The 22,463-nt window shown below is 38.2% G+C and overlaps 1 protein-coding gene across 1 annotated transcript; it reads left to right on the top strand.

Annotated features, from left to right (window-relative positions):
• Nucleotides 1-4,901: 4,901 nt before the first annotated feature.
• Nucleotides 4,902-20,473, top strand: LOC132553719 (fatty acid-binding protein, brain-like). The gene is made up of 4 exons (XM_060217992.1): nucleotides 4,902-4,968; nucleotides 18,303-18,475; nucleotides 19,067-19,168; nucleotides 20,413-20,473. The coding sequence occupies exons 1-4, from the start codon at nucleotides 4,902-4,904 to the stop codon at nucleotides 20,461-20,463; spliced, it is 393 nt and encodes a 130-aa protein (XP_060073975.1). The 3' UTR covers nucleotides 20,464-20,473.
• The last annotated feature ends 1,990 nt before the right edge of the window (nucleotides 20,474-22,463 follow it).

The following is a 22,463-nucleotide window of genomic DNA, read 5'->3' as shown; positions in this document are numbered from 1 at the left end:
TTATCTATTACACGACACGTCACGGATATAATAATGCAACACGTTATCTATTACACGACACGTCACGGATATAATAATACAACACGTTATCTATTACACGACACGTCACGGATATAATAATACAACACGTTATCTATTACACGTCACGGATATAATAATACAACATGTTATCTATTACACGACACGTCACGGATATAATAATGCAACACGTTATCTATTACACGACACGTCACGGATATAATAATACAACACGTTATCAATTACATGACACGTCACGGATATAATAATACAACACGTTTTCTATTACACGTCACGGATACAATAATACAACACGTTATCTATTACACGACACGTCACGGATATAATAATACAACACGTTATCTATTACACGACACGTCACGGATATAATAATACAACACGTTATCTATTACACGTCACGGATATAATAATACAACACGTTATCTATTACACGACACGTCACGGATATAATAATGCAACACGTTATCTATTACACGACACGTCACGGATATAATAATACAACACGTTATCTATTACACGACACGGATATAATAATACAACACGTTATCTATTACACGACACGTCACGGATATAATAATACAACACGTTATCTATTACACGACACGTCACGGATATAATAATACAACACGTTATCTATTACACGACACGTCATGGATATAATAATACAACACGTTATCTATTACACGTCACGGATACAATAATACAACACGTTATCTATTACACGACACGTCACGGATATAATAATACAACACGTTATCTATTACACGACACGTCACGGATATAATAATACAACACGTTATCTTTTACACGACACGTCACGGATGTAATAATACAACACGTTATCTATTACACGACACGTCATGGATATAATAATACAACACGTTATCTATTACACGTCACGGATATAATAATACAACACGTTATCTATTACACGACACGTCACGGATATAATAATACAACACGTTATCTATTACACGTCACGGATATAATAATACAACACGTTATCTAATACACGACACGTCACGGATATAATAATACAACACGTTTTCTATTACACGACACGTCACGGATACAATAATAAAACACGTTATCTATTACACGACACGGATATAATAATACAACACGTTATCTATTACACGACACGTCACGGATATAATAATACAACACGTTATCTATTACACGACACACCACGGATATAATAATACAACACGTTATCTATTACACGACACATCACGGATACAATAATACAACACGTTATCTATTACACGACACGGATATAATAATACAACACGTTATATTCTACACGTCACGTCACGGATATAATAATACAACACGTTATCTATTACACGACACGTCATGGATATAATAATACAACACGTTATCTATTACACAACACGTCACGGATATAATAATACAACACGTTATCTATTACACGTCACCGATATGATAATACAACACGTTATCTATTACACGACACGGATACAATAATACAACACGTTATCTAATACACGACACATCACGGATATAATAATACAACACGTTATCTATTACACGACACGTCACGGATACAATAACACAACACGTTATCTATTACACGTCACGGATACAACAATACAATATTTTATCTATTACACGACACTGATATAATGATACAACACGTTATCTATTACACGACACGTAACGGATATGATAATACAACACGTTATCTATTACACGTCACGGATATAATAATACAACACGTTATCTATTACACGCCACGGATATAATTATACAACACGTTATCTATTACACGACACGGATACAATAATACAACACGTTATCTATTACACGTGACGTCACGGATATAATAATACAACACGTTATCTATTACACGTGACGTCACGGATATAATAATACAACACGTTATCTATTACACGTGACGTCACGGATATAATGATACAACACGTTATCTATTACACGACACGTCACGGATATAATAATACAACACGTTTTCTATTACACGACACGGATACAATAATACAACACGTTATCTATTACACGTGACGTCACGGATATAATAATACAACACGTTATCTATTACACGTGACGTCACGGATATAATAATACAACACGTTATCTATTACACGTGACGTCACGGATATAATGATACAACAAAACAAAGTGTTTCCTTTTTGGTTTTTTTTCTATCAATGACCTTTTCACCTTGCATATTGGTAATTTTCTAGAAGCAGCGTATTTTGTTGTTTTGTACTTTAACATTCCATTGACTGAAAAGGATGCCACTTTCATATGTATACGTGTCTGTAACAACATATACTTGTATGGCACGACCTTGTATAGTAAAACTATGGAAAGGTTAATAAGTGCATTAATGCTGACAGCAACTGACATTAATAAACAGCACTATAATGGTAGCTCATTACCCCTATGTATTGTCATTAAGTGTGAACTTTCCTCTGACACGTTATCAATTCCTCATATTCCACGACAAAATCACACGCTGCATAACTGTACTTGTGGAGTTCACTACATCACATACGAAAGGTCACCATCACATCTGTCATATCTACATATGTACTTTACTTACTTTTGTATATCTTTATTTATGTTTACTACTAAAAATGTGAAACAACACCTTACATATATGTTTATATTGTATCATCAATACAGAATTGTCAAACACAATCTACCATCTTTGTTCCTGTTTACACCTAAATCAAGAATTGTCAAACAGAATCTACCATCTTTGTTTCTGTTTACACCTAAATCAAGAATTGTCAAACACAATCTACCATCTTTGTTCCTGTTTACACCTAAATCAAGAATTGTCAAACAGAATCTACCATCTTTGTTCCTGTTTACACCTAAATCAAGAATTGTCAAACAGAATCTACCATCTTTGTTCCTGTTTACACCTAAATCAAGAATTGTCAAACAGAATCTACCATCTTTGTTTCTGTTTACACCTAATTCAAGAATTGTCAAACACAATCTACCATCTTTGTTCCTGTTTACACCTAAATCAAGAATTGTCAAACAGAATCTACTATCTTTGTTTTACATTTTATCTTTTATCATATAAACTGGAATACCTACATGTCATTAAGCCTTTGGAGCGCCATCTACCATTGACTGACGTTGTGGGAACACCATTGGCTGACGTAGTTTCTCAATTGTCTGAAGGCAGTTAACATTGGCTGCATGACAAAGTAAGTGAATCTCCTTTCAAATCGGTACTTCCTATGTATACATCCACTAGGATTGAAAATAAACAAACGACTCATCTACATTAACCGTTTATCTCGACTTTTTCTGCAACGTCGCCTTACGATAAACGTGTTGATTTCAATACATTTTATGGTGTTTATATAGTACACTGTATATCAGCTTAAACGATATTTAGCGGTCTCATTCCAATATCTCGATTCCCGTACAAAATGCCAATGTTAACTAATAAAGCTAACAACACAGGATTTTTTAGAAATGTTGTAAGTACCTCATACTGAAATATTCTATTTTCCGATATGAAATATATAAGATATAAAATTCATGGACGTGTTAGATGCTCGTTCATTTACTCTGTGGTTAGCATTCTCAGTCACTCCAAGTAACATTACAGTTGAATTGACCAAAGTGTACCTGCCGATGTCGTTGGTGAAGCAGAAGACGCTTACCATTCTGGAACACTTATACCTGGTATCATTCTCCGTCTACTTTTTCATTAGTATCAGGGATAACTTTTGTACTTATTTTGCCATGAAATATAAAGTGTGTATCTGTGCAAATCCTTTTTCCTGTGCTTTGCCCCAGTTTCATCAGATTCCAATACGAATTAAGATATTGCATGGTGTTTGTTTTTGACAGTATCTTTGAAATCTTCCTTAGCTGTTGTTCCGCACGTAATGAAAATCCGAAATATTCAATTTCATTTCCTTACATCTTTGATTGCATTCTCCTTTGTTTTTACTGATTTGTTATTGATTAGCTAAATTCATCTGACAAGTATTGTACTGCTAACATGGCGAAGTGGAGATCTGTAGATACATAATCAGAGAGTTGAATGGCATGGAAAATCAGCTGCTTACAAATCACTCGTGCTATTGAACAGATTCGTTTGATATAAATTAGTATGTTTTACAAGTATCCGTTGCGGCCTCCCCTCAGGTAAAACGTGACGCTACAGTTAATTATATCACGGCTGTTGACGATCTGTTCTAATCCAGGCCTGAGCTACCTTGAGCTACATCATAGTCCGATCACTCAACAGAATAAAGAGACATAGTCGAGGTCTCAAAACAGAAATAGGATTTTTAAAAAATAAATATCGGTTCTCACTTTCCCCACGTTTACTTGTGATGTACGAAACGCATGTGCCCATAATTGGATTAAAACGCCATTTCATTTCACTTTAATAAACTGCCGAATTGAGATAATTTGAATGTATAGTAGCTGTTAGCTGGTTGTTACTCATTTTGAAGCTGACAGTCTTTGGTAGAGATACAATGTAGATGATGAGAGACCGTGTGACAGGGATGGACATTTTAGTATTTTAGTAAACATATATCATCATACAGCAATATCTATATCCATTTTCTTCTCCAGTTTCCAAAATACGTGTCGTACAGGGGGTCAATCCCATACAAGTGCAAAGTACATGTAGGTGTATACATAATACAAAGTACAACTGGAAGTGAGAGATAGTAAGAGAAAACACACCGGGAGGAGGCGCGTTATCTGTCGGGTACATTCGGTAATTTCCGCCAATCACCATTATACGGTGTATGATCGTCGGAGCCTTGAAGTCTTACTCACTTTCGTGAAGTTGCCTATCGTTTGTGGATCGTTGTTTTACATCAGTCAATATGGCCCTTGTAGGAAAATGGGAATTTGTATCTGCAGAAAACTTGGACCAGTATATGGAAGCTACAGGTAAGAATATTGAATCTATAGATATATACTTCAGTACATATTATGCAAAAAATACAAGAATTTTGTTTGTGTGCGGAACATGCATGTTAAACTTTAATGTATTAAGGAAATTAACACTATTGCGCTACATACAATATATTTAGGATTTAAAATGTATCTTTAGGTTATATCGATTCACATCAATTGTTGTATTACACGAGCATGAAGAGAAGGGTGTGCGTTGTAAGATAGTAAAGATAATTACAATAAGATATACATAATCGATAGAATTAAATTCTCAAATGCCAAGATATAAAACGGAAAAGCACGTGCCAAAAATAAACCGATCCTTATGTAGGTCATGTCAATTCAATGTCAAGGAGCATCGTAATACATGTAATACAATGACGATGGACGAGGTCACTCACCAAATGGGAGGCGTGACTATGGTCAGTTCCGCTGTACGTAAGGTGATAGTGTTACGTGCGCCCCGGGGTGTGCGGTGTAAGGTCAGTAAGGCGAATCAATCATTTATTTGTCAACTTGACCACAGTGTATTGTGATGTCATAGAATTCATTCCAAACGAGAAAGGCTCGACCAGGAGCGGTGAATAATGGAGATGAGACAGGATGTTGGCGATAATTGGTGTTCATATCAAAGTTTACCAGTATAACCATAATATGATAAGTTTCCAACAAGTAGGACATTTAAACTATATGTAACTTTTATGATCATTTATAAAGAGCGCCTTATCAAAGTTATAATTGTAAACTGCCTGCCGTCATCACCAATGTTGCAATTTACAGTTACGACTAAGGCGGTGATAAAATCAAGCTGTCCAGTACGAGGTCAAGTCTGACCAGTGTCCAGCGTATTCAAAAGGAGGTTAATGTAGCATGTCAGTGTGTACATAGTGAAATCTTGGTCATCATTTATGATGATAAATAGACGGCGATGACCACAGCTAACTTAACATCACTCCAGATGATACACCTGTGTTTTAATCACCTGCAGCATTGTAGGCATATTGATCCAGAAAGTCCTGTTCATGAACATAGTGTTGTATTATAGGATGGTTATTATACAATGTTCATGAACATAGTGTTGTGTTAAAGGATGGTTATTATACAATGTTCATGAACATAGTGTTGTATTAAAGGATGGTTATTATACAATGTTCATGAACATAGTGTTGTATTAAAGGATGGTTATTATACAATGTTCATGAACATAGTGTTGTATTAAAGGATGGTTATTATACAATGTTCATGAACATAGTGTTGTATTATAGGATGGTTATTATACAATGTTCATGAATATAGTGTTGTATTAAAGGATGGTTATTATACAATGTTCATGAACATAGTGTTGTATTAAAGGATGGTTATTATACAATGTTCATGAACATAGTGTTGTATTAAAGGATGGTTATTATACAATGTTCATGAACATAGTGTTGTATTAAAGGATGGTTATTATACAATGTTCATGAACATAGTGTTGTATTAAAGGATGGTTATTATACAATGTTCATGAACATAGTGTTGTATTAAAGGATGGTTATTATACAATGTTCATGAACATAGTGTTGTATTATAGGATGGTTATTATATAATGTTCATGAACATAGTGTTGTATTAAAGGATGGTTATTATACAATGTTCATGAACATAGTGTTGTATTAAAGGATGGTTATTATACAATGTTCATGAACATAGTGTTATATTAAAGTATGGTTATTGTACAATGTTCATGAACATAGTGTTGTATTAAAGGATGGTTATCATACAATGTTCCATAAAAGTATAAGAATGCAGAATTTGTTTAATTTAATTTTGATCTTGAAGATAGGATTTTCTTCTCATGATTAATGGGATACAGGTAATGTACAGAGGTCTGTCTGATAACACTGTTTGCACAAAGCCGATTAGGGCAAAGTACCGTCCTGGGTCGTGTCGTTGCACCCACCACGTCATGCAACGTGTCAAATTCAGAAAGCGTACAGGTGTTTACTACGTAACTAGGACAATTAATGGACGATGATCCTGAGAGCCGTGCACTTAATTACATATTATAGGTAGTTCAACATTACTTTAAGCTAGCCATACCGAAAACAAAGATGACGGTCAAGGTTTGTTAACACAATTGTCTTGGAATACATAGCGTATGCTTTTACCGGACATTTGTGAATGCAACACACCTGTCTTTGGTGTGACACCAAACTTTCTGTGTCACAATAATTGTTTCGAAACTTTAGAACTTGGCTGTTTTTGTGCCAGGAGTTTGTAACATGATGACCCTCTAATATAAAGTTTGAGTAATTGTAAGAATGGAAATATATTCTAAACTATTCCAGTTTGACAATCCTTTTTGCTATGAGCCCCGATAGAACCTGTCTTGAATACCATACTTTATATATGTTAGATATAGGAAAAGGTAAGCTCATCATCATTTGACCAAGAATAGCCCACATGTCCTTTTATTCGGGAACAATAGACTTCGGCAAACGAATCAATTTATATTTAAACCCCTTACATCTATTACACGTGTTACACCTAACGGAACACTGACTGGCTCAAAGTGTCTATTCTCTCATCATTACGTGATGCTATGTGATATACATGGTTGTGAAATCCGCCAATAATAAGTCATGGAACGAAAATACCACCGATATAGATTTTATAACAGTCGTTTTACAGCTTTGAAAGGAATAGTTTTACTTCAGGCTGGTATGAAAGAAAAACCGCTTTTGTAAACTGAATTAATTATCCTAGCTTGTAACCATAATTAGACAGGATTCAGAAAAAACCCACAAAAATGAAAAAAAAAATGATAATTTAATGACGAATCATTTCATAACAGCTTGTGTCATATGACGTGACGTCATTGACAGCTAATTCGCACCATTTTCAGACATTCAAAACTCATTCATGAGTGGCCCGTCAAATTTCAAACGTATATGTATAAGATAACACATTTCTCCCCTGATAAATCCGCTATTTATTTGTTGTGTGCATTGTAAAATATTTTATTATTTGCGGTGCTGTCGTCCGTTCAGTTTTTTGTTTACATTATTTGACTGACAGCAATCCACACAACAGTGAATGTTAACAGACACGCCATTCATACTAAAAAGAAGTTCCAACAGACCTGCCGCAGGGTGGCGTGTTGCTATTGACTTCTCAAATCATGATCGAGTAGGCGTAGCTTCATGTATTTTTTTATCCTGAAATGAAAAGGAAAAATCGATTCATCAGAAAGCTGCATTTTGCGTACAAACAACGGAAAGTTAATTAAACAGAAATGTTGGTGGAAAACTATAAACTGACATATGTGTCATATGAGAATTTTGAAAATCGTCACATTTTTTGGGGCGAGATGGATTCAAATTTGTATAAATGGTAGGTTTATCCCTGTTCTTACGAAGAAAATTGTACAAATGTTGTCTGAATAATCTTTTGGTTGAGGTACTAAATTTTCAATTTTTGTGTGAATGGAGAGTTTGACCATCCTCGGTCCAGAGGTGCGGGGCCCAATTAGGGATATTGAGGTAAATTCTTTAAAATCCTTCTTCTGTAGAAATGACATCATCTTTAGAGGGTCCATTTTTGTTTAAATGCAGGGACTTGGCTCCCAAGGGTGTAAGGGAGAGGGAAGGGGATATGTCAATTGGGGGTATTTATAATGCTTCAAACACCTTATTGTCTTCGTTAGGAATTATTTTTTTCGAATTTGATCAGTAGCATCCTTAGGTAAAGTGGATTAAGTATTATGGGTCTAATATCCTTGTCGCCAGAGAGGCGAGGCAAAGTAGATGCAATGTAGCAACATTATTAAAAACTTCTTTTTCTAGAGGATGACAGGGAATTTGGCGTGAGGTATCCCTGGATACGGGGGAATCAGTTGTCCACAGCCGTTTGGTATGACCCGCGGGGCTTGACAGGCAGGGTCAAATAGGACAGATAAAGTCAATTCTTTCCTTTTTATTCTCAAACAATGACTTCATATTCATCAAATCAAGTTAGAAGCATTCATGGGGGAAAGGGAACCAAGTCGGATTTTGACAACCCTAGTTTAGGACCAGATATGGTAGCAAATTCTTCAAAAATGACAAGGTTTTGCCTTAAATGTCAGAAATATCATTGGATTAACTAATTTTGTATAACAGACTAGACTCTGATTGTGTCCAAATTTTGTTTTAAGCATCCTAGGGTAAAGAGGAATGTATAAACTGTAGGTACTGTCCCTCGCAGGGCCCACATAGATCATTTTTGCATTTTTTAAAAAATAGTTTTTTCTTCTGATGTAATGAAATTTGTCCAAATTTGGCGTGAAATCTCCTTTGATAAAAAGGACCGAATTTACTTATGAGTAAAGCAAGGATCTGAGGGGAGAACCAGGATCCAATATGGGAAACAGAAGTGTTAGAAAGAGTTAAATTTAATTCTGCTTGTATAAAGGTATTTCGTTAAATGTTAATTTGAAATCTTTGTAAGCGAACGCTAAAATATCCAGGTGTCAGACATAGGCCTTCAGGTGATTGTTTTTGTTTAAACGAGGCCTAACATTCTCATAACAGCCAGGATCATATGAAGACAGGTATCTAGATGGACACCAAAATTTGGATATAAAAACACAGAAAAGTTGAAAGAGTAAGAAGGCAAAGAAAGGAAAATAGAGAAATATCAAGATATCGAGTATTGTAATGGCGACAGCAGATCTGTCTTGTTCTCTGAAATGGTTACTTTTAAATCATATTTCATTGTTCATACACAAAAGGATTGGACACGGGTTATATCAATTCATTTCGTCCTCTCCTAAATAAATACATACAGGAATATTTTACACTGGAATCACGTGAAAACAACAAAATATGTAAATTAGGAACGAATAGTAAAAAATAAACATATAGGTAATAGGAAAGAGTGTGCTGATGATAAAGAGGTGAGACAGAGACAGGAAAAGAGACGATGTAGAACATGTAATGTCTTTGACGAAGAACACGAGGTGACAGCAGACTCTGTTGTTGGGTTCGTCGATGTACCACTACTCGAGCTACAGGGACTGACACTGTTATCATCTCTTACGACATGCAGTGATAATGCAATGGGAATATTTTCCACCGTCACAGATCGAAATATCTTGACTCTTATCACAAATATCATATAAATTGAAACTCTTGTGTTATCCTCTAAATTTAAATTTTAAAATGAATACTAAAAAACATAGACTGGACGAAAGTTACATTGTTGTCTTTCGCTTCGGAAAAAAAAACTGTAAGGGTGTAATATTTCAGTACATATTAAATGTATAGATACAACCAGACCTCTGTAAGGGTGTAATATTTCAGTACATATTAAATGTATAGATAAAACCAGACCTCTATAAGGGTGTAATATTTCAGTACATATTAAATGTATAGATAAAACCAGACCCTGGTAAGGGTAATATATCAGTACACATTAAATGTATAGATAAAACCAGACCTCTGTAAGGGTGTAATATTTCAGTACATATTAAATGTATAGATAAAACCAGACCCTGGTAAGGGTAATATATCAGTACACATTAAATGTATAGATAAAACCAGACCTCTGTAAGGGTGTAATATTTCAGTACATATTAAATGTATAGATAAAACCAGACCCTGGTAAGGGTAATATTTCAGTACACATTAAATGTATAGATAAAACCAGACCTCTGTAAGGGTGTAATATTTCAGTACATATTAAATGTATAGATAAAACCAGACCTCTGTAAGGGTGTAATATTTCAGTATATATTAAATCTATAGATAAAACCAAAACCTTGTTATACAGCTATGGCTGTCAGATATGTTAAAATTCTCTATAGTACATTGATGCTGCTCTGTATGATTCGTCCATCTCCATGTAAAGTACACATACATAATTACAGGATATTTCGGGTACGTATATCAAACGATTATATATAAATATATAAACTATGGACATTAATTGCTTATATTTCAGAAATTCTGAGGGAGAAAATTGCCCAGTAATTACTGGATGGCGCGTGTTCGCCCAGTGGACATTATAGAAAACATTGGAATCTAAACGAAATTCTCCTAACCAACGTATAGCTAAATAACACGAGGATAACAATATGTTAAAAAGCCGTAGTTCAATAAAAAAAAAAGCAATGAAAGGGCTATAGCATAAAAATAATGGAAATATTTAAAAAAAAAAAAAAAAAAAAGAAGACTTTTCAATAACACAACAAATTAATAAGGTCTGCCATTGCGGATTGACTAGCATTTCATACGTCATCGACGTTCCCTAAAAAGAATATGTGTATAATGATAACACGTTTAGGCATATCATCAGACCTTACAGTGAAGAAGGAATTACTTCCTAATTGGATTTTATAAAGACAAGAAAACGCAGATTTCTGCGTCGTTCATTGATGATGTTAACTATAAACATGTTTGGAGATCAATGAACTGAAGTTTTCAATTTGTAGCTCGTAAAGACTCCTTGGACGGATGCATGGACGGGCCCATCAAACTTTGATATACCACCAACTGATATCAAATCAGATAATGGAGAGGGGTATTGATAATCAGATCTGTAGCCGTAACCTTACACATTACTAACTTAACAGCGGACTGTAAGGCATCCTGCCATCCAGCGGCTGTAATGGTGATGACTGTCTTACGTAAATAAACAATCTCGTGGTAATTATCGGTGACTGGACACGACTCGGCAGTTATTGTATGCACGCCAAGACTCACAAGACTTGTACTTTACCGCTTAATAAGTGGTACGCTTCAAGGTTAACTGTAATGTAAATAAGGTGTTAGATAAAGCATGTGGTTTCCTGACCGTTATCATTTTGTTTCGAGATTACAGATGACTGTCCGTCCCCGAAGTGTGTCAAAACCTGCATGCCTAGTTTTAATTCACGCAAATAGGGGCACGATATATTATACACATATATTTATCTTGATTTAAAAAATGATTCAACCCTGAAAATTATGATTTTTTGAAGTAAAGTGTCTTTACATGTCCTCGTCTAATTTTTGACATTGATTTCGACCACTGGAATCTCCTCTCAATCGTCTGTAAGGTTTCAACAATCAACACCCTGCCGAGGCCTTTCTAAACAGATGGACATAAACGAGAAATAAATGCCATATGCTAATTGAATGGATAATCCACTGGGTACGATTTCACACAGTGTTAATTAAAGGAAGGATGTGTCTAACACTAATTACACCGAGTTCATGACATCTAGCGCTGGGGATACTCACAGAGACGGTGGTTAGAGCGGCTGGGAATACTCACAGAGACGGGGGTTAGAGCGACTGGGAATACTCACAGAGACGGGGGTTAGAGCGACTGGGAATACTCACAGAGACGGGGGTTAGAGCGGCTGGGAATACTCACAGAGACGGGGGTTAGAGCGGCTGGGAATACTCACAGAGACGGGGGTTAGAGTGACTGGGAATACTCACAGAGACGGGAGTTAGAGCGACTGGGGATACTCACAGAGACGGGGGTTAGAGCGGCTGGGAATACTCACAGAGACGGGGGTTAGAGCGACTGGGATACTCACAGAGACGGGAGTTAGAGCGACTGGGGATACTCACAGAGACGGGGGTTAGAGCGGCTGGGAATACTCACAGAGACGGGGGTTAGAGCGACTGGGGATACTCACAGAGACGGGGGTTAGAGCGGCTGGGAATACTCACAGAGACGGGGGTTAGAGCGACTGGGGATACTCACAGAGACGGGGGATGTAGAGCGACTGGAGATACTCACAGAAACGGGGCATGTAGAGCGACTGGAGATACTCACAGAGAAGGGGGATGTAGAGCGACTGGGGATTCTTACAGAGACGGGGGATGTAGAGCGACTGGGGATACTTACAGAGACGGGGGTGTAGAGCGACTGGGGATAGTCACAGAGACGGGGCATGTAGAGCGACTGGGGATACTCACACAGACTAGGGGTGTAGAGCGACTGGAGATATTCACACAGACTGGGGATGTAGAGCGACTGGGGATTCTTACAGAGACGGGGGATGTAGAGCGACTGGGGATTCTTACAGAGACGGGGGATATAGAGCGACTGGGGATACTCACAGAGACGGGGGATGTAGAGCGACTGGGGATTCTTACAGAGACGGGGGATGTAGAGCGACTGGGGATACTCACAGAGAAGGGGTGTAGAGCGACTGAGAATTCTTACAGAGACGGGGGATGTAGAGCGACTGGGGATACTCACACAGACTAGGGGTGTAGAGCGACTGGAGATACTCACAGAGACGGGGCATGTAGAGCGACTGGAGATACTCACGGAGACGGGGCATGTAGAGCGACTGGGGATACTCACAGAGACGGGGTCATATAGAGCGACTTGGGATACTCACAGAGACTTGAGGCAAGTAGAGCGACTGGGGATAGTCACAGAGACGGGGGATGTAGTGCGACTGGTGATACTCACAGAGACGGGGGATGTAGAGCGACTGGGGATACTCAAAGAGACGGGGTCATGTAGAGCGACTGGGAATACTCACAGAGACTTGAGGCAAGTAGAGCGACTGGGGATAGTCACAGAGACGGGGGATGTAGAGCGACTGGGGATACTCACAGAGACGGGGCATGTAGAGCGACTGGGGATACTCAAAGAGACGGGGTCATATAGAGCGACTTGGGATACTCACAGAGACGGGGGATGTAGAGCGACTGGGGATATTCACAGAGACAGGGGGTGTAGAGCGACTGGAGATACTCACAGAGACAGGGGAGATGTAGAATGGCATTATATTCACAGGAGGTCGACTATTGTTTATTTTTCTTCTACAGAATATATATAAACGTAGATTACATACTAACCTATACTGACCACAGTTTCAACAACCTTTCGTGTTTTCGACATTCTCGTTCCTACAAAATTGGTGGTTCATTTTCATTAAGTCCACATGTAGGTACGATTCGCTTTTAATATAAGGGGAATACCGTAGGAGTTGACACTAAAGGAGAATTGTAGGGGTGCACTGAAGGGGGATACCGTAGGGGAATAATGAAGGGAGAAATTGTAGGGGTGCACTGAAGGGGGATACCGTAGGGGAATACTGGAGGGGGAAATTGTAGGGGTGCACTGGGGTGGGGGATACCGTAGGGGGATACTGAAGGGGAAAAGTGTAGGGGTGCACTGGGGTGGGGTGGGGGATCCCATAGGGGAATACTGAAGGGGGAATTGTAGGGGTGCACTGAAGGGGATACCGTACAGGAATACTGAAGGGGAAAATTGTAGGGGTTGACTGTACGGGGGAAATTGTAGGGGTGCACTGAAGGGGATACCGTACAGGAATACAGAAGGGGGGAATTGTAGGGGTTGACTGTACGGGGGAAGTTGTTGGGGTGCACTGAAGGGGATACCGTACAGGAATACTGAAGGGGGGAATTGTAGGGGTTGACTGTACGGGGGAAATTGTAGGGGTGCACTGAAGGGGATACCGTACAGGAATACTGAAGGGGGGAATTGTAGGGGTTGACTGTACGGGGGAAATTGTAGGGGTGCACTGAAGGGGATACCGTAGGGGAATACCGAAAGGGGAAATTGCAGGAGTGTATTGAAGGGGGAAACTGTAGATGTTGACTGTAGTGGAGAAATTGTAGGAGTGCACTGTAGGGGATACTCTAAGGAAATACTGAAGGGGGGATTGTAGGGGTGCACTGTAGGGGATACTCTAGGGGAATACTGAAGGGGGGATTGTAGAGGTGCACTGTAGGGAAATACTGAAAGGGGGATATTGTAGGGGTTGACTGTACGGGGGAAATTGTAGGGGTGCACTGAAGGGGGACACCGTACGGAACTACTGAAAGGGAGAAATTGTAGGGGTTGACTGTACGGGGGAAATTGTAGGGGTGCACTGAAGGGGGACACCGTACGGGACTACTGAAAGGGAGAAATTGTAGGGGTTAACTACGGGGGGAATTGTTGGGGAGCACTGAAGGTGATACCGTACGGGAATACTGAAGGGGGAAATTGTAGGGGTTGACTGTACGGGGGAAATTGTAGGGATGCCCTGAAGGGAGATAGTGTAGGTAGGGGGTTACTGAAGGGCGATAGTGAAGGAGATACATTTACTGTAGGGGGCGATAGTGTAGCACTGGTAACACTCCAGCGGGATATTGTAGGGTGGGGGAAACTGTAGCGGGACACTGTAGCGGGTACATGTACTGTAGGGAGTTAAGGAAGGGGGTTACTGAGGGGCGATACTGGAGCACGGGTAACACTGTAGCGGGATATTGTAGGGGGTACACGTACTGTAGGAGGTAGTACATGTAAAACTTTTAACAGTAACATTACTACCTATAAAAATCTAGGAAAGGGATAATTATACATTTCATTCGATCACGTGTCGTTGTTAAAAGATGCGTGTTCGATGGACCCGTTCTGAAGGAAATAAATAAACAAGTGTGACGGCTAGTGAGTACAGCAATACAGCAGTTTTCTTCACTCAAATGTTTGGTGAATGATAACTTTGTTCACTTCGACACCGCGGAAACAATAACACAATATCTCCTCCTTGCTGCAAAAGAGGAAATATTGTATAAGCGGTACACATTGACAATTAATATATACAGTGTAAGCTCAATGGTTGTTGTCATGGTATCAAAGCTATTCTAGGAGTCTTCAATGATACAGATATAATGTGGAAATATAGACGATGTGTTTCGAGTTTAAGACGTACCCGTTACTATGCAACATGGAAGTGGAACTTGAGCACAGTCCTTTTTACCATCCAGAAAGTTCAAAATATCAAACAAATGATACCAAATAAAGAACACCTTTTAAAGCAGTAATTTTGGTCCGTGTCACAACAACCATAAAACATCATTTCATTTATTCTTACATCACTGTTCACAGCAATAGAGCTCCATATGTTTCACAGATAAAAAGCAAGCTTCCCATTGATTAGCAGATAATAATAATTACAATTTTTGCCTTTTTTCCTCGGAAACAAAGTGCCAATAAAGAGGAGAGAGGACATGAGTTGTGATATACAGCTGGCATATTATTTGCCAGATTTTACAACGGAGGCTGTGATGGAAATAAGAGTTGATTCAAAAAAGGCCTTCGGGAACAATGTCTCTTAGAAGGGTTTATTATCAGTAAGACCCATAGAAAACCATTAATACCTCAGCCGTTTACAACATCATGCAGGAATTCAATTACTTATCGAATGAGTGACGTAAACTAGCACCTGTCCAATGTAGATAATCACAGAGAAACATAACTCACGCGTGTATACAATCGATATCTTGTCAGCTCATGACAAGTTGTCTCGTATACCTAATCAAGGCGATGCCAAATTAAAAACCGTCTGATCTCCTTCCGAAGGAAAATCTCTGAGGAAAATTACACACACAAAAAAAATAAATAAATAAACACACGCCATCGCCCACCTTACCTCACCGAAACAAGTATTGACTTTGTAAACGCTCGCAAGAAGTTATAAGGATACAATATGTGTTTTAGAATAGCCGTTAAGAAAAACGGATGTATGGTTGTTTTCAAAATTTCGGACTGTGGGATAATTAGGATGTTCACTACATCCGCGTTCTAATGTTTCATTAACACATTTCTATCGTATATACCCAACAAAATTGGAAATCAAGGAAACTACAGATTCTTCTTTATCAGTCACTCATCTCGATCTTTTCTTACAGCAAAACCAAACATGGGCAACTCTCAGACAACCTTTATCTTAAGCGTGATTATTTCAATTCCCCTCTTGTTAATTTTCCATATCCTGATAGAAACCTCCGTGTATCGGCAACTACTGGCGTTTACATGTCGATGTGATTCGATATTCGAGGACTTTTTCCCAATATCACGATTTTCACAAGTCGTCAGCAACTGACAGCCAAACTCACAACACAGGGTTTAGAGAGATGCAGATTGATGATGATTATCGGGAAAATTTAAGGGTGTCGTATTGATTTCATAAGGAAATGTCCGCAACATGGAGTTGGGCGTGTTTGATGCTCGCTTGCATGGATGGTGATGCCATTGTTGTTTACCTTAAGATTTACATAGTAGGTGTCGTTGATGAATCAGAAGACACTTACCCTTCCGAAATACCTGGTCCTATTTTCCGGTACCGTTGAGGAGTACTCTTATCCATATTATGCCACAGTTTGATTGAATTTGAATTGGAATCGAGATTCTGTTTTCTTGTTGGTTTTTTCTCTGATGTTTCATTAACCATCATAGAAGCTTATGGCAGATTAGTAACACAGTTCAGAATATACACATATACTTAATATTGTTCTAAAAGCTATCTAATGTATAAACATTACGAAATGTGCTAGTGCATCTCCCGGAATACATTTAGACTTTTCTTTCGATCACTTTGGATTTTTCTCATACGTCTCCTAAGCTACAATTTTAGGCTCTAAGTATCACTGACCTCGAAGGACAAAACAGCTGTATGATGTAGCAACACTGAGGAGCCGTAGAAGGACGAAACAGCTGTATGATGTAGCATCACTGACGAGTCATAGAAGGACGAAACAGCTGAATGATGTAGCAACACTGAGGAGCCGTAGAAGGACGAAACAGCTGTATGATGTAGCATCACTGACGAGTCATAGAAGGACGAAACAGCTGAATGATGTAGCACCACTGAGGAGCCGTAGAAGGACGAAACAGCTGTATGATGTAGCTCCACTGAGGAGCCGTAGAAAGACGAAACAGCTGTATGATGTAGCTCCACTGAGGAGCCGTAGAAGGACGAAACAGCTGTATGATGTAGCACCACTGAGGAGCCGTAGCAGAACGAAACAGCTGTATGATGCAGTTTAATGATTGTTAGTTCTATTGTATCCACATTTAACTCTAAATTTGTATTTAAAGGTGCTGTTCACTTGTTTGTGTTTTATATACTCTTTTTAAAATTATAGTATAAAACACACACACACACACACACACACACACACACACACACACACACACACACACACACACACACATACACACACACACACACACCCTCACACATACACACACACACGTACACACACACAGAGTCGTACACACACACACAAGTACACACACCCTCACACATACACATACACACGTACACACACACACATGTACACACACACACACACACACACACACCACTACACACACACACACACACACACACACACACACACAAACACACGTACACATCCGTACACACACACACACACACACACATACACACACGCTGTACGTGATCTGACAAGCTATCACACAGTTCGTGACTTTTTCAGTTACATTGTTTTGAGGATGCAATGAAGTAAGATATAACTGGCTCTTATTTCCTGTCCCAGGTGTCCCTGAGGCTCTCCGGGAGGTGGCTAGGAAAAGTAAACCATCCATGGATATTCTCCAATCCGGGGACAGTTGGACCATAAAAACTACTGTCGGAGACACTGTGAAGGACACAACATTTAAGATAGGAGAGGAATTCGAATCCAAGTCTCTCACCGGCCAGGATCTTAAGGTATCATTACGTCGTCAGATTACATCGGGTTTATGGGTATGCTAGGGACACTTTTATACCAGTATGTACTGGATAAACTCATACAGCTAATGCATTTTCCTTTTTCGAGTTTTGAACATATGTGAATGTACGATAAAGATAAGAAAATAAGGGAATTCGTTAGTTGTGACTTGCTGTTCATATATTTTACCAAACAAAGCCATCAACATTAATGTAAACATACATCAGTACTGGAGTATTCAACCCCCGGAGGAGATCACGTGTCTTGCAGGAAAGCTCGAGACTTGTTTAGCGTTTGTATCTTACTACCTTACAGTATCAATTTAAGGTGGGCAGTTTACAGGAACATGTCGTAGTCTCCCAAAAAACACACAAAACACACACATTTAGCTGGAATACATAGGAAACCCGCCCTTAAACGACAATAAATATCGATAGGACGTAAAAAATGTTAAAAAAAAAAATAGGTTGGGTATGTCGCCTTCCTCCATTGCGTGTTTGAAACTATTGACTTGTCATGTAATTTTCAAAGAAAGACATAAATATATCCACGTATTGTATAAATCATCGTTTGTTGATCTGTAATTACAGTGCAATGTGAGTATGGACGGAGATATAATGACGGAGGTGCAGACGGCTGGAGATGTCAAGGTCGTTATCACCAGAGAGGTAGCAGGAAATGAACTTATCTCTGTAAGTATTCAACTTGTTGAAATGACGTCGATATTTTAGCGAGGTAACGAGGGACAGTTCTTATGGTGGTATGACTTCAATGGTCGGATAAAAGCTATTCTTTACTTTGTATTAGGTATAAGCACACATGTTGATCGAAAATTAAATCAAAGGCGTCAGTGATTAAGGACACGTATATGGTGCTAAGGGCCTACATCATTGATGCATTTGTGGCAACCGATGAAATAAAGTATGACATTCACCAGTTATCAGCACTTAGAGGAAGTTTTAGGAAGACGAACAGCTCTAGGTTGCATTTCAGTTGTTTGGCTCTACTGTTTCTAATTCAACACTATTAAAAATTGTGACAGAATTTAAGTTCCCGAGGCTTTCCGTAACCTGCATGTCGATCATTGGAATACTGGTCCGGTTCAGATGAAGTTAACAAATATACGAAAACAACGAAAATAGTCAATCATGGGGCTTCTATGCCTGACCGTCTAGATTTGGAGATCACTTAGGATTTTCTAACGTCGCCTCCTAGGTTCCATGACATTATTATCATTTACAATTCCAAGAACGAAGAAACAAATCCATGATAATTCATTGTCTGGTTCCACTGTATCTAACTAAATTTCTACAAAAAGGTATTCACTTGTATGTCTTTTGTGCGACCTTTTCAATATGACACAATTTCAAGAGAAAGTCGGGTAAACGTGTATATTCTGAAGTGCACGAATATTTGATGCACAAATGACAGATTTTCGGCATTAAACTACACGAAGGAAGGGAGATAACTCCAGTTTTGTGCGGACATACATAATATTACTGGCGTTAAAATTTATATACAAGTTATATCTCTTGATGATATATGTACCTTTTTGAGGTTTGACCAATCAGAACGTCGGTTTCTATTCCGAACATTAAAATTCGGTGAATTTTTTGTTCGTCTAGAGAAATTGCCGAAAGTAGCATAGTAATGTTTCCCTAAATATTTGCTTTGTGTTCAGATCAACTTATTGCATGTTTTCATGTTTAATGAAAGAAAATTATTGTCTTTTTTTGAATATCATATGTATGACAAAATATATCGTAACCTTTCACTCGTCTAACATATGTGTGATATTTATCTATATTTGTATATACTCGTGAAATAACTATTATATTAAACGGGAAACCATTATACACACAAATACGTCCACGAGCCGCCTTTGACCCTTTTGATAGAGCAGTTATCATTAAAATTGTTGTATGTATCTTTTCAGAAAATGGCCTTTGGTTCAGTTGTAGCTGTGGTGAAGTTTAACAAGGCGTAGGAACAGGATCATCAATTCTATATAGTTCAGTTTACACGTGTACCGCCATACAGCATAATCATTGAACGTTTTACAATAAATCATTAGATATTGTTACTCCTTTGTGGTCTCTTTTCATTCTTCAGTTGTTTACAGAATCTGATCTGACGACATGGATAGGAGATTTTCTTACGAAAATATTACATATTCATTAGAAAACAGTTTGCCCAAATTTTTTTCTTGCAGTTGTCCTGCGGAAGGGGAATGCATTTTTTTATAAACGTCGGATCTCGGTCCCATGAGGACTGAGAGGCTGGACCAAATATAGAAAAACAGGCAGACTCTTTAAAATTCTAATGTTCCTGAGGGAATCATTAAATTTTGAACCAATTGCGCGTGAATTTTTTTGGGTGAAGGGAAATTGCTTTGTATAAACGGTAGGTCTCGACTCCAGGGACAGGTAGGGCTGAACCTGATAAGTTAAACAGAACAAATTCTTTGAAATTCTACTCCTCCTAAGGGAGTCATTGTATTTTGCTCAAATTTGTTAAGAAGCGTTGGGAGGGTTTGGTCTCTAGGGTTCGGAGGTAGAAAAGAGCAAGTTATTTAGAGTCATAATCCTTCTGTAGGAACGATTGCATTTTGCCCGGATTAAGTCTGGCGCATCCTCGAGTAAATTGAAATCAGTTTTTGTTAATAAATGATGGGTCTAGGCCCCTTGCGATTGGAGGGGCAGGACCCTTTCGATTGGAAATAGAGCAAATTCCTCGAAAATCTTCTGTTGGAATTCTGTCCATCGCAGTTTGGTATGAACCTTACTAGGTTCAGTTGTTTGGCTGACCCAGTGAGGACTGAGGGGTAACGACCTATGGAGATATAGTGTGTTTTGTGCTTGGGAATTCATATTTCTTTACCTTTAGTTAGGATAACATAAAGTCAGGTGAACCCTATGGGCCTCTTGTTTTCATTACTAGAAATCTGGTGTCAAGAAAACGAGGAATGACGTCAATTCTATAAAGTTTTAATAGATTCATGTGCCATATCTAGGAATGATTCTGAAGCTGAATTGAAATTCACGCTTCAACAGCATTACGTTCACATTTCAGTTTGTGTTTAAATAGCATGCATTGGTTCAGCAGACACTGTTATCACTTTACACATTTACGTCGTTATCTTACACTTCCATGTGGTAAAATGTCATTTGAAATAGAAATAATCAATTAGCTGATATGGTATGTCCAGAGAGAAGTAAATTTTAATTAGACACTTCTCGTACATCTCCGTTATTGTTTTTTCCTATTGGACAATGTATATGGTAAATACGGAAAAATAAATGAAATGGAAATGACCATTGTCCAGTGGCTAAATTGAAAGTTTCTGAACTCATTTACTTGTCAGCGGCTAGAATTCGTTACATCTGTTACATAATACATAATGTATGTGTATTTTATTGGCTATCTCCAAACATAAATCTTTAGGTTTAAGCACAATTTGGTAAACCTATGACTTACATTGGATCCTAGTTTTTTTCTATAAAATTCATATAAAATACTATGTGCTTCCTATCTACGGTGCCAGGGGTAAATATTGACGAAAAAAATATAGCATTGCTTCAGATTTTAATCTTTACAACTATATTTAATTTGTTGAAACAAGAAAAGCACCTTGTACTTCAATGTCTTCATTTATAAATAACGGTTCCGTGAACTGAAAGAACAGAGTTTAACGCGACGTGACCATGACTAAAGACTGAATCTAAAAAGCGTGTAATTGTTTTATTTTTAGTTTTGTCACGTGATTTCCTTTCGTTAACAAATACTCCCTTGTCATATCCAAGCTTAAGTGCCTTTTATATGACGGAGGATATTGAAATCGCGTCACGCTGGTTTTATGAAAGCATTATTATGGAGAAGATATATTAAAGATTTTTTCAGGGAAAGGCTTTTGCAAAAACTGCTAACTTGCATGATCAAATAATTCAAAAATCACTTCCATTTCACACAACATGTTTGCTGAATTAA

This window comes from Ylistrum balloti, unplaced genomic scaffold, assembly GCF_031769215.1.
Source record: "Ylistrum balloti isolate Yb309-2 unplaced genomic scaffold, AGI_CSIRO_Ybal_v1 Utg370344, whole genome shotgun sequence".
Classification (NCBI taxonomy): Eukaryota; Metazoa; Mollusca; class Bivalvia; order Pectinida; family Pectinidae; genus Ylistrum; species Ylistrum balloti.
The sequence above is the reverse complement of the archived record's forward strand: the minus strand, read 5'-3'. Positions and strand labels throughout refer to the sequence as shown.